Source organism: Muntiacus reevesi, chromosome 4 (genome assembly GCF_963930625.1).
Source record: "Muntiacus reevesi chromosome 4, mMunRee1.1, whole genome shotgun sequence".
Classification (NCBI taxonomy): Eukaryota; Metazoa; Chordata; class Mammalia; order Artiodactyla; family Cervidae; genus Muntiacus; species Muntiacus reevesi.
The window spans coordinates 122,062,214-122,075,049 of record NC_089252.1 but is presented as its reverse complement, the minus strand read 5'-3'; the positions used below and the strand labels follow the sequence as shown (position 1 = coordinate 122,075,049).

At 39.6% G+C, this 12,836-nt stretch overlaps 1 protein-coding gene across 1 annotated transcript; it reads right to left on the bottom strand.

Moving 5' to 3' along the window:
- Nucleotides 1-8,561: 8,561 nt before the first annotated feature.
- ATXN7L3B (ataxin 7 like 3B) lies at nt 8,562-10,995 on the bottom strand. Its single transcript, XM_065934093.1, has one exon. It carries the CDS (start codon nt 10,665-10,667, stop codon nt 10,374-10,376), a length of 294 nt encoding a protein of 97 aa, XP_065790165.1. The 5' UTR covers nt 10,668-10,995; the 3' UTR covers nt 8,562-10,373.
- Between the last annotated feature and the right edge of the window lie 1,841 nt (nt 10,996-12,836).

Here is a 12,836-nt window from a genome sequence, read left to right as displayed (position 1 = left end):
CATTCTGAAGTAATAAAATAATAAGTTGAATTAATTCACATTTTCCATTTATCTTTTCACACTGCCGTTTTTTGACCACAACGTAGAGCGCTCTTAAATGAACATTAAACTCATTAGCAAAAGAATGGATCCTTCACAACTAATCTAAAGATATGTAAACAGAAGATTAGTGACATCAACATCTATTGGAACATATAGGTCTTCACCAATGGCTCAAGTGGTAAAAATCCTCTGCAATGCAAGAGACACAGGGGAAGTGGGTTCAATCCCTGGGTGGGGAAGATCCCCTGGAGGAGGAAATGGCAACCCACTCCAGTATTCTTGCCTGGAAAATCCTATGGACAGAGGAACCTGGTGGGCCACAGTCCATGGGGTTGCAAAGAGTTGGACACGACTGAGCATACCACACTTTTGGAATATATATTGCCTTTAAACTCTCAGTTTATACTTTAAACTCTCAGATATATTTTTCTTATCATTCCAGAGACAAAAAAATCGCAGGGCTATAATTTAAGGAATAAATAATTCTAAAACATAACTCTTTATAAAGGCATTACAATAAGCCTGACATCATGTCTTTAAATAGTCACACTTTTAAACCAAATAGTTCATATACACAAGAGTTAGCAAAAAAAAAAAAAAAAAAAAATCCAGGGTCCCAAACATTCTAGGATGGGCTACTGGAGATTAAAAGAGAGGATGAATGCAGACTTATTTTCTGCTTTCTCTCTAGGGCAGTAGTTCTCAACATTTAGAATGCATCAAATTCACTGGGGCATGTGTTGAAAATGCAGCTTCTCAGAATTCACTTTGCGTAAGATGAAACACGAGATGCCTGTGGGACACACAGTTGGAAATGTCAAATATGTCCTCGATCAGGTAGACCTGAAGAAGAGATCTGAGCCGGGCTTAGAAATGATATGTTTCTAGGTGATGGGGAGGTCTAGAGCCAAGCTGTAGAACAAATTACAAAGAATGACACAGACTCATGTGAAGGCGCCCATAAACTAACTGTGCAAAATTCTCTGCATTTAGATGGTAAAACTGGTCTTGGGAATACCATGGCTTGGGTAAGTTATTTTCCTATGCTTTAGCTCATAGAATCAGAGAGTGTCACAGGTGGAATGGAACCAAGAAATCATTTCATTCAAGCTTATTAATTTAGCAGCGAAGAAACTTCCCCAGAGATGAAGTGACAGAATCAGGGGCTACAGAGTTTGTTGTAGAGTCAAGATGTTAACACTTTTTCTTCCAATCTATTATATAACATCTAAACCAACTTTTGAATCACTGTTGGCTCCAATACTAAGCAGAAATAACACAAGCACACTTAATTCCAGAAGAAAATTTAGCTGTAAGGGAAGTACTTAAGAGGCCAACACCGTCTTCCTTCAAACTACAGAAGTGGTTTCTCTGCAAATAAGGTCTTGAACTGTAATAATTCACACAGCAGTAAGAGCAGAAGCATCTTAGCTAACTTTCTCTGAACTGGGCTTTATTTAAAGTTATAACTCTTGTTTGTGTACGTGGGTATGTGCACGCATGTGTGTCTATGTCTAAAAACAGAAAATGCTGGGGGATAAGAATGCAGTTGGAAAACAGTCACTTTAGGTGACAAAAACACGTTAGAAGTGGACAGATCACCTTGTATTCTTGCCAATCTAAGGTTAAACTTGTAGGTAAAAGGTGTTATTATATTGATGTGAGTTTGTTTTCTTAGAGCTCTGTGGAACTATATCCCTAATTATGATTTATCTATGTACTTGATGGAATACAAGTAGGGGGTTTATGCCAATAATAAAGGTCACCACCTAAAGGCATAATCCTTTCTAAGTTTGGATTGGTTTATGACTGTATTTGTTTTCTGTTGCTGCTTAACTACTTATCACAAGTCTAGCTGCCTAAGACAGTCCTCACTTAGGAATCTCCCAGTACTCTAGGTCAGAAATCACGCTGGGATGAGCCTCTACTGAGGGCCTCACAGGCCAAAGTTTAAGCCAGTCTGGGCTCTTACCTGGAGGCTCTGAGAAGAATCAGTTTCTGAGCTCATCCAGGCTGTTTGCAGAATTGTTTCTGTGGCTCTGGGTCTGACATACTGTTTCCTTGCTAGCCATCAGCCGGAGGCTACTCTCAGCTCCAAGGAGCAACCCCCACATTCCTTCTTACTTGCCCCCTTCATCTTCAAAGCCAGCCACATCAAATCTTTCTCACACTTCAGGTCTCTGTGATGTCTTCTACTACCAGATGGAAAACAATGAGGTTTTTAAAGTCCTCACCTGACTAGGGAGTAGGTCAAATCTAGCTAATCAATCTCCAAATCTTACGGTCAATCAACTTGAGATTTAATTACATCTCCAAAATCCCTCCAGAGCAATATTTAGATTTCTGTTTAACTGAATAGCCAGAAGAGTCTCAGGAGACCGTCTTTAGAATTCTGCCTGCCACATAGCATTTTTACCTATAACACAAAATAGCAAAACTGAGAGTATTCTTTGGACTCATGATATTCTGAAAATTTTTTTGCAATATCCTTTAATGCTAACTATACTGGCAGTTTGACTTCCTCTGAAACTTCTTTGTCCTTTTTATGACAACCAGTTTCCTCATTTGTGTTGGTAATCCCCCCTTTGTTACGTTCCTTTGGCCGAATTCCTTCCATCTCTAGAATGCTGGCAGTGTCAACCACTCTGAGGATCAGCGGTCTTCTAATTACATCAGTTACATCTAACTTCTGCTGCTGTTGCTGCTGCTGCTAAGTCGCTTCAGTTGTGTCCGACTCTGTGCGACCCCATAGACGGCAGCCCACCAGGCTCCCCCGTCCCTGGGATTCTCCAGGCAAGAACACTGGAGTGGGTTGCCATTTCCTTCTCCAACATCTAACTACAGTGCCAACAAAATTAGAACTCCTGGGACTTCCCTGGCAGTCCAGTGGTTAGGAATTTGTGCTTCCGTTTCAGGGGGCATGGGTTTGATCCTTGGTCAGGGAACTAAGATGCTGCATACCATGTAGTTCAACCAAAAAATAGATAAGAATGAATGAAAAAATTAGAACTCTTTTCTTGTAAAAGCAATGATTAGATGCAGAATATGAGCGCAGTTAAGAGAACTTAAAAAAAATAGATGCTACTTTTATAGCAAGTTTGTATTTTGTGAGAACGTGTTTATATTTTGAGAGAATGTGAGGAACCCGAATATTATTAGGTAGCCAAGAAGTGTATTATCTTGAACACATTATATAATCTTCAGGCAGAGGTTTCTTTAACAGGGTAGGGTAACTATGTGAAAGCAAGGGTATAAGTATCAATTTCCAAAGGAAATGATGATGATGATGATGTTATTATTTTAATTAGTTTATTTAACCTCAGGCTATGGCAGAGGCTTTTTTAACTGTTGTTCCTAAAATCAGAAAGATCCCTGTTTTTCTTTTACTCTGTTCATTCTTTCACTAAGGATGTAAAGATTATTTCAGGTATCTTGTGTTTAAGGGGGGCGTAATGAATAGTCTCAATTTGTGATGATCAAAGTATAATCTATTCCCATGTGGAAGTTCCTGGGTTCTGTATGTCCTCCAGTGCAGTCCCATTTTCTGTTTTTCCTTGTCTTTGGTTGTGTGTGTGTGTGTGTGTGTGTGTGTGTGTGTGCATGCACACATGTGTGTAATAGGAAGAGAGAGCTGAATATTTCCCATACTTTTTTGGGAGGATAACAAGACAGTTGATACTATCTTTGTGGCAATTTATTCAGCATCCAGGTTCTTTTTGCTCCAAGAAGTCTTTCTCCAATATCCAGTCCATGATACACATAGAACTGGAAGTCTAGTTCACATTTTTGGTATAAATTTTATTACAGAGGTACATATCCCTAAACACAATATAGCATTGTTTTACATACTGTTTCAAATAAAAGGTATCAAATTATAAGAACAAATGTTTTACGAAGTATTTTATTTGTGCAATCCTGTTATTTTCACTTTTGCATTTGACTTTTTTTAAAATGGATATTTATATCTCTTTCAATTTTTTCATAGCAGAGAACAATGCTGCAAAAGGTGGAAATATTGGGATATTGGTTATTCACATCAACTGCAGTAGATATTCCCAAATTGCTTTCCAAAAAATTTTTTATCACTTAACAGTCTGCAATGCACAAGAATTTTAACTGTTCCATATACCTGTCAGAGTTGATATCATCACACTTTTTTAGACTAAGTGGTATAAATTGATATTTAATTTGCTATTAGTTTTTATTTCTCTGAAACTAAGTGAACTTTTCACATCTTTTCTGTCATTTGGATTTCTTATTCTATAAATGAGCTGTTCTTTTATTTTGTCCATTTGTCAATTGTATAATTATTTTGTTAACAATCTTTTATTAGTTCTAAGAATTGTAAGACTCCTACTAGCATGTTATGGTATTTTGTCATTGTGTGTGTGTTTCTGGTATGATGGTGCATAGATAGTTTTATTGTGGTCCAACATACCCAACTTTTGTCTGGTACTTTTATTTACTTATTTTTCCTTACCTACAATTATGAACATACCCTTCTGTATTTACCTCTAAAGATTAGATGTTTTACTTTTTCACAATGTCTTAAATCCTCATGGTCATTAATTTTTGTGTCTAGAGTACAGTTTTAATATTTATTGCTAATCTATTCCAGAACAATGTGACAGTTCATAATCTACTGACTATAATATCAATTTTGTCACACATCAGGACGACATAAATGTGTTTGTTTTCCCATCTAATTCTGAACTCTCTTCTATTGTTTCTGCACTGCAATCTCACTATATATAAGATCCATTTGTCAATATGATCTTGTCTATTCTTGTGCCTTGATTTTCATATAAATCTTAACATGAAAACATCTATTTGGATTTTAATCAAGATTACTTCCAACTCATTTAATTGGAGTGATGATACTGATCTTCCTACCCACGAACATCCTGTCATTCTCCATTTATTTTGGTGTCTTATGATCATTTATTTGAGTTTTAACATTCCAGGTGAAAATTTTTTTTTCATAAAACCTTACACTTCTTGTTATATTAGTATTACATAGGACTGTATATACTTTTGTTGCATTACATTATAAATGCAACATTTGCAATGTTTCATTGTTCTGATTTTGGATTCTTATAACTAGCAACTTAACTGCATCCTATTATCACTTCCAGTGGATGTTCCTAGAATCTATACAACTATCTATTTAGATACCATCTGAGAATGAGAGTTTTGTTTCTTCCATTCCTGCTTTTAAAGAGAAAGCTTCCAAGTATTTGACCATTAAGCAAAGCAATTGTAGAGTCTGATAATAAATTATCAGTGTATGGAAGTTCTTTAGCCCTTGTTTCTATATAACTAGTATTTTTAAAGCCAATAATTGGCACTGAATTTTGCAAACTATTGTTCTGTATTGAAATTTCACATGGATTTTCTCTAATGGTGATGATTTTCTGAATCAAAATCTTTCCTGGGATTAACATGACTTGACAAAGTTTGGAGTTGGTTTGCTAACATCTTCTTATTACTGAGTTTATAATGATTTTTGTTTCTTGCTATACTGTCTGTAAAACTCTATGAGTCTAGTATTTTTATGTGTATTTGGGTAGAAACAGGATCTTTTTAAAGTTCTAAATGTAAATTACATTTATTAAGATTAAAAATAAAAATTCCTTGTGAGTCACTTTTGTTAAATACATTTTCCACTTTTTCAATGTTTTCATTTCTTAAAGTTTTCATTAGCATCACATATTCATCCTACTTGAAAGGTAATTTATCTTTTAAAAAACTAGTCCTTTCAGTTAGTAAATTCTCTTGCTTCAACAAAGTGCGCTGGCCTTGTACTAGCATTGTTTTTGTTTCTGTAATTTTGTCTTTGAATTGTGGGCAAGTCGCTTCTGCTGAATAGATGTTTTTTTTCAATTATTTTTATTAGTTGGAGGTTAATTACTTCGCAACATCGCAGTGGGTTTTTTCATACATTTAATACATTTTCTCATCTCTGAAGAGACTATTTCCTTTTCAGCTCACATATGTTCAATTAGGTTCAAGTAACAAGGATCAAAATTTTCAAAATGGAAAAATCAAAACCAAGAAATCTACAGGTTTTTCTTTCTGAGCCAGTGCATCACCTATATTTTCTCTGGAAAATGTGTTAAGAATCAGAAAGCTTGTGCCCTCCACAACAGATTAAAACTTTCAAAGTCTGACATTATCTCTGAGGACCAGCAATTCACTATCCATAATTGAAGACATATTAAAATATATTTAAAGAAAGCTATTCCTGAATTCTTTACTACTTGGGCATGTCTCATTTTCTGTCAACATCAAGCAATCATTTATTTAGTTCCTGACCTCATGCTACATGCCACAGTTAAAACGTAGTATCTAAGGAGTTAAAGGGTATGTGCTTTTTTTTTTTTAAGTATAAAGATCATTAGTTAGAAAACATGAACAGAAATAAACTTGTATGTCCTGCCATCAAGTAATTTAGCAGAGGTCTTGCAAATACCTCATTTCAGAAAAGTAGGTTAGCAAGAAATATATTAATTCAAATCTAAACATACAAAATAAGATCCAAAAATATTTGAGGCAGCTGCATGAGTGTTAGGTGACTCAATACATGTCACATGTCAGTAAGGTCCCCTGAGATATCTGCTTCAACAGGTTTCCTCTGGTCCTGTTCCTGATACATTTTATTCATCTAAATATTATTTATGCTTTTGGGCTGTTTAAAGACCTAGAACATTCAGCAAACAAGTGATTTTGATCAATATTAAGGAGCAATTGGTACAGTTTCTAGGGAAAGTGCTCTAACTTTGGAATATGAACTGGAATAAATTTTGAAAAAATCTCTGAATTAATCTAAAAAACAAAATTATAGACCTAAACACTTGGAGTAAAATGAAAAGTATTAGAAAAAAATTAACTTTTAGAAAGGCTGACTCATTATTGCTATGAATTATTTGCCTCTCGAGAGCAAGAATATGTATATATTAAGATACCTCTAGTACCATTTAAACTGAACTATCCTTCACACTGGACTTATTTAGTGACAGGACTGGATTATATTTTACCACCTTCTTACTTATTATCATAAAAGGAAGATTGTATAGCTTCTCTCTCTCACTGGCTGTTGCAGAAAGCTAAATCTGAACTATCAGATGAAGAAATAAAATTCCTCTCTTCTGATAAAACTCCTATTCAGAAGAAAGTGACTAAGGGTCAAGAGTCAACAGTGGTTCAACACTTATTTCACTATGTGAAAACCCAAGAAACATGTATAATTTAAAAGATGAATATAGAGTCCAAATAAAATCATTTTTAAAATCTTGTTTATTGTCATCGTTTACCAATGAGGAGATGCAGTTTATTTACACCAGCAGCCATAGGGGCAAGGGGAATACACAGTTAGTTAGCAATCTGTATAGGATGGACTACTTATGCAAAAATAAGACTCTCCAAAACAGAGGACAATGAGTTTCACTATACTTCCCCAATGATCCCAGCATGCGACAATGCCAGGCAATGGCCCCTGGGCATGCGGTGGTGGGAACTAATGTATGGAAGAAAAAGCCACAAATCACAGAAATTTGTAAAGAACCCCTCTCCCCCCCCTCCCCCCCCATACATACACACTCAGATACATAATAGAATTACAGGGTGAGCAATACACTTAATTGAGGAGATTAGGACAGGAATTCTGCTGTTAAGAGGAAAGATAGGTAGGGAAAGGGAGAGTTCCTAACCACTGTCAACTATATGCTAGGGAGAATTCTCTCCCTCAAAATGAAAATAGTCTATTCCCTCAGGGCACCTGTTAGACCTAGCCCACCTCATACTCAATCAGGGGGCCGCTGCCCTAATAATGGGGGGCAAAAAAACAAAAGTACAAACCAAGAGGGAGGTAATGTGAACCAACCACTACTCAAAACTATTTCCAATTCTTCCTCCTCTAACCAGGAGAAAAGGTCAGAAAGGAAACAGCAATGTCACAATCTGAGCTCCCTCTCTGAAGTAAGAGTGGACCATAACCTTAAGTTTAGCCTGTTTCCCAGACATTATTGTAGGTAGGCCAGAGTCTCACTTAGACTCTCCTTGCCTTCTGCATCTCCTTAGAAGGAGATGTCTATAAAAAAGGCAAGGGCAGGTAACCCCAAATTATTTTAGTTCTTGCCAAGGTCTGACTTTATTACAATTCTTGAAGCCCAATCTATAGCTAGGACCTGATGCTGAGCAGGACAACTCTAGACGGAGAATGCAATAATAAGCAGCCTCAAGGCTCTATTACTATGCTTCCCTTACCCCTGCACGGTATGTAACCCAAACCAGTCCAAGGACGAGTCCGAACAGTTCCTTCTGGGATCAGGAAGGATACGTGCACAGCAGGGGTGAGAGGAAATGGATCAGGACCTACTCCACTCCCGCGCATCAGTCCTTCACTGCTCTTCTGCTTGGGTCCTAGAGGCAGTACCCAAGTGGAGGGGGGAGATAAACCTTCTCAGAAAGTGAGACACAGCAGGAAGGCATATCAGCAAGGCAGTCCTACAGGGGAAATGCTTAGGTATGACACTGTTTATCACATACAAAAAAAATTACTTTCTCCTCCCATCCCAATCCCAATAGAGGGAGCCATAAGACAGATTCTGCTCTCTCTCACAAACACAAGAAAACAAAACAAACTTAAAAGAAGTCAAGGAAAGGGAAACTGGGCAGGCTTCAGAAGCAGGAGAATCAAGAGAGAGAAATTAGAACTGGTCAGCGTGAATGAAGAGTGGCAGGCAGCACCCCGGGGCGATGAACTGCACCAGACAGGCAGTGGGGCAGGGACTGGAGGACATGGGGCCAAGCCAGGAAAATGAGGCTGGGCCCCTTACTGGGGCACAGATGAGGTAAGAAAACATTTCAAAGAAAGCAGCACCGTTCCCGCTCACCTTGGGGGCTCCCACCACTCTACACAGCATAAACTTCAATCAGGGAGTCAAGTGGAGAGTAGCTTTGATACAGAGCTCACAGTTCCCATCCTCCCCTACCCCATTCTCTAAAACCAGGGGGTTTCTGGGGGTCCTTTCCTTGAAAGGTCCTGTCCTTCACGCAACAAAATGACAGCTCGTGTTGTCAAGAAAGTCCAAAGGGGACTGACCGGAGGGCACTGCCCCGTGTGAAGGGCAGGTGGTGACCGTCCAGATGTTCGCCACCACAAAACCCTGTGACTGCCCAACCCAAGGAGCAGGGGTGTGCGACAGGATACTGCAGTCAGATGAGAGATGACCCAGGATTGCTCCTTGGCTCCCAGCACATTGCTGACTACAGCTGGAAAAGGTCCTCTCTGGGCTCAACTTTGAAAGTTCAGCCTCCTGGCTAGCCATGATGCTCTTCCATAGTTCACTTCTGCCCTGAAAGTAGGAGGCAGGTAGTGACCTGGCATAATAACCAAGTTAGACCCACAGACTGGCAAGGTAACTAGTGACTCGAGAGTAGGAAAATGCCCCACTGAACTGCTGTCCACAGCATAAGACATCCAGTTAGGAATCTTGCAGTTTGAAAGATCGTGCATAGTTGCAGAAGGCCCTGCTACCTCCCCAAGGGATCATTACTCAATTCTCAGCCTGCTTGGATAACCAAGTTGTCCATCTGCTAAGCCTATGCCACCAGATGTGGTGCAAGAAAGAGGGCCCTGTTGAGCAAGATGCTAGCCCAAGTCCCCAAGTCCGTTGATGTCATTTTTAAATGCTGGACCTTTGGGAAACTGGTGACTTTGGAGCTTTTCTTCTCCTTGCAGTCAAGACCACAGAGCTTCTCCTACAGATTCGGCCAGGAATTCTTTTTCATGGTTTTACTAGACTGGAATGCCTAATATCCAGCTCTCATCACTGACTTGCATGTGTCTTGGAGAAACCCAAGGCTGAGAGATCAGAGGTGTTGTCCCACTGCGGCCCAACGATAAAGGCCTGTCCATCAGTTATGTCCAAACCGTCAGTTACCCAGAAAGCCCTTGACATCAGGCCGGCAGACAGGCTGAGGAACCAAAGAACTTTATATGCTGGGTGCACAGCTGCTCACCTGCGCACTGGGGACAGTACGGGGTTCTTGTGCACTAGAAATCAACCTAAGCACGGCGCGCTGGATCCATAGTACAGCTCCTCCTGCTCAGGATTTCAAAGCTGACCCAACGCAATACACTTATACAAGGATCTGAATTCCTAAATTCTCCACTTCGGGTTTTTAAAGGGTAGGATCTTCAGTGGGAATTGGGACTTTTGTCTGATTTTTTTTTTTTTTTTTTTTTTCTACTTAGCTACCTAACTTCTCAAAACCACAGGACTGGTCTATGTCATTGACCTGGTCACCCTCAGCCTCTCACGTGGCAGCTACTGGAACTCCGGAGGTGAGCGTTGCAGCTGCTGGTCGGGCCCATTCCCAGATTCTCCAGGAAGGGAGCAAAGCGGGAGGCGACACGCTCCTTTATCTTCAACTGGCTGAATGCCAAAATCCTTCACGTTACCAGTGTCTGCGAATTCCAGGTAGAAGTAGCCACACTTGACTGCCCGGTGCACCTCAAAGCAGAAGCCCAAACAAGAATCCTCTATCAGGTCTACGTATATCTCCTGAGCGATGGCCTCCAGCTTGTTAGTATCCAGGTTAGCCAAGGAAATTTCCTCCATTTTAATCTGTAAACGGCCGTGGAGAGGGCGCTCGGATTACTCACAGCTGCACGGCGGCAACACGTCGGGCTCGGAGGGCCGCGCCTAGGCCTCTAGGCCTGTCAGGGCCGCGTCTTCAGCGGTGAATGCGGAAGCGTCCGCCGCGGCAACGGCAGGGGAGCAGCAGTCAGCGGCGACTGCTCCGGAATCCCAGGTCCTTCCGTTTTTCCTGGCGTTTCCCCGGGGCTGGGACTCGCAGCTCGGGCTGCCCGGGACTCACCGCCTCCAAACGCTGTGGGTGCCGCTCTCCGCCGCCGCGGCCTCTTCCGCTCGCTGGTCCCGGCTTAGCCCCGCCTCCCACTTCCGCTCCTCAGCTCGCCTGCGCACCGGCGGCGCGCAGACGCGCGGGGCTCGTCTCTGCGCGCAGCTGCCTGGCGAGCGTTGGAGCGCAGGGAAATGGGTGGGAAGAAAGTAAAATATGTTAGACTTTCATTATCTGTAATGGGAAAAAGGTGCTAAGGATGCTATTTCATGTTATTTTGTTTACAAATTTAAACATTCGCTATTGAATTCAGCACCCATGCTGATCAATTCCCTCTTAAAAAAGACAGAAGGCAACTATGTCCATGTTTGTGGTATGAGCTGAAGTACAGTTTTAGCATTTGTTCTCCAGATGTTTGAAAATTTGACGTGTAATTGACTTATAATCATTCATACCACTGCCGCAGTTGTCATTTAAATCCACTAGATGGTGCAAGGAAGCAAATGACAGTATAATTTTTATCTTTCAGTTTTTTTTTTAAATGAAAAACTAGGCAGTAAAGACATAATTCGTATGTATTGATCACATGAACCTAAGGCATTTGTCTCATTTATAAGACCATTAAGCCAGTGATTGTAAGTAAATCATCATATATCTCTAAAATAATCCAAAGAGAAAATTATGAATATTCTCTATTGAAGAGGGAGGAAACCTGATCTACCTTAAAGTTAAATACTGGGAGGGAGGTAAAGGAAGCCTGTCCTAAAATTCTGCAGCATGAAATAATGAGACCTTGAACCAGTATGAAAAGTGAAAGTTTTCGTGGCTCAGTCCTGTCAGACTCTTGCCAATGTCATGGATTGTAGCCTGCCAGTCTCCTTTGTCAATGGGATTCTCCAGTTAAGAATACTGAAGTGGGTTGCCATGCCCTTTTCCAAGAGACCTTTACAACCCAAGGAGCAAACCCTGAACTCCTGCATTGCAGGCAGATTCTTTACCCTATGAGCCACCAGAGAAGCCCTGCCTATCTGGGTTTAAATCTTAGATCCAACATTTACCAATTCTGTTTCCTCATCGGAATAAAGCTAGTTCCTATTTCTTGGCTAAAATTAAATGATAGTTAAAAAATCTTCTTGTGACAACTTCTTACATGTAAGCAAGTATTCAATAAGTGTCAGCTGTTTTAATCATAGTTATAACCATTAGTTATGAACTTGAATATATTACAAGAAAAATTTCCTGTATCTTGTTAGTTTTTTGTACCCACCCCCCCACTCATCACTGTGAAATAGAGTGGCATCTTGTACCTTTATACTTTATCAAAATGCAGCTGTAGCTAAAGAAACAAAAACTTTAAAATCATCTATTTGTATCTGTCAGATTCTATAACTCCCTTTCCAGAATAAAGGAAATATAGATATGTATCTTTCCAGACAGGTACAAATAAGGATTTTCTAATGTATATAATCATCAGACTACTATTAAATAGTTTTAGAATTCATTCATAGAATCACACTGTATATTTTTATGAGCAGAGGGTTAATTACTAGTTTAACTATTAGTTGATGAGTATTTAGCCAGTACTTGTCCCCATCCAAATTTTCTGATTGTGTGTTCTATCACCTTAAAAAACACAAATTGGCAGATATAGAGGATTTTGAAAGCCTAAGCTATTTAAGACCCATGCATGACAAAAATTTTTTCCTTTATCTAGGATGTAATTTTTTTCCATTGTAGCCTTTGTGCAGTTTATACATTTGTCATTCATAAATTGGTACCATGTTTTGATATAAATTGGAATCTGCATATTATGTGCTAAGCCATAAAATATATCGATTCAGTGCATACATTCTTGAGTCAGATGGCCTCCCTTCTACTAGTTACTATTTTTGTGAACTTACATTATTTACTTAACTTCTGTAAATCAG

Coding starts and splice junctions, on each gene's coding strand:
- ATXN7L3B (XM_065934093.1), bottom strand. CDS start 10,667: ATGGAGGAAATTTCCTTGGCTAACCTGGATACTAACAAGCTGGAGGCC.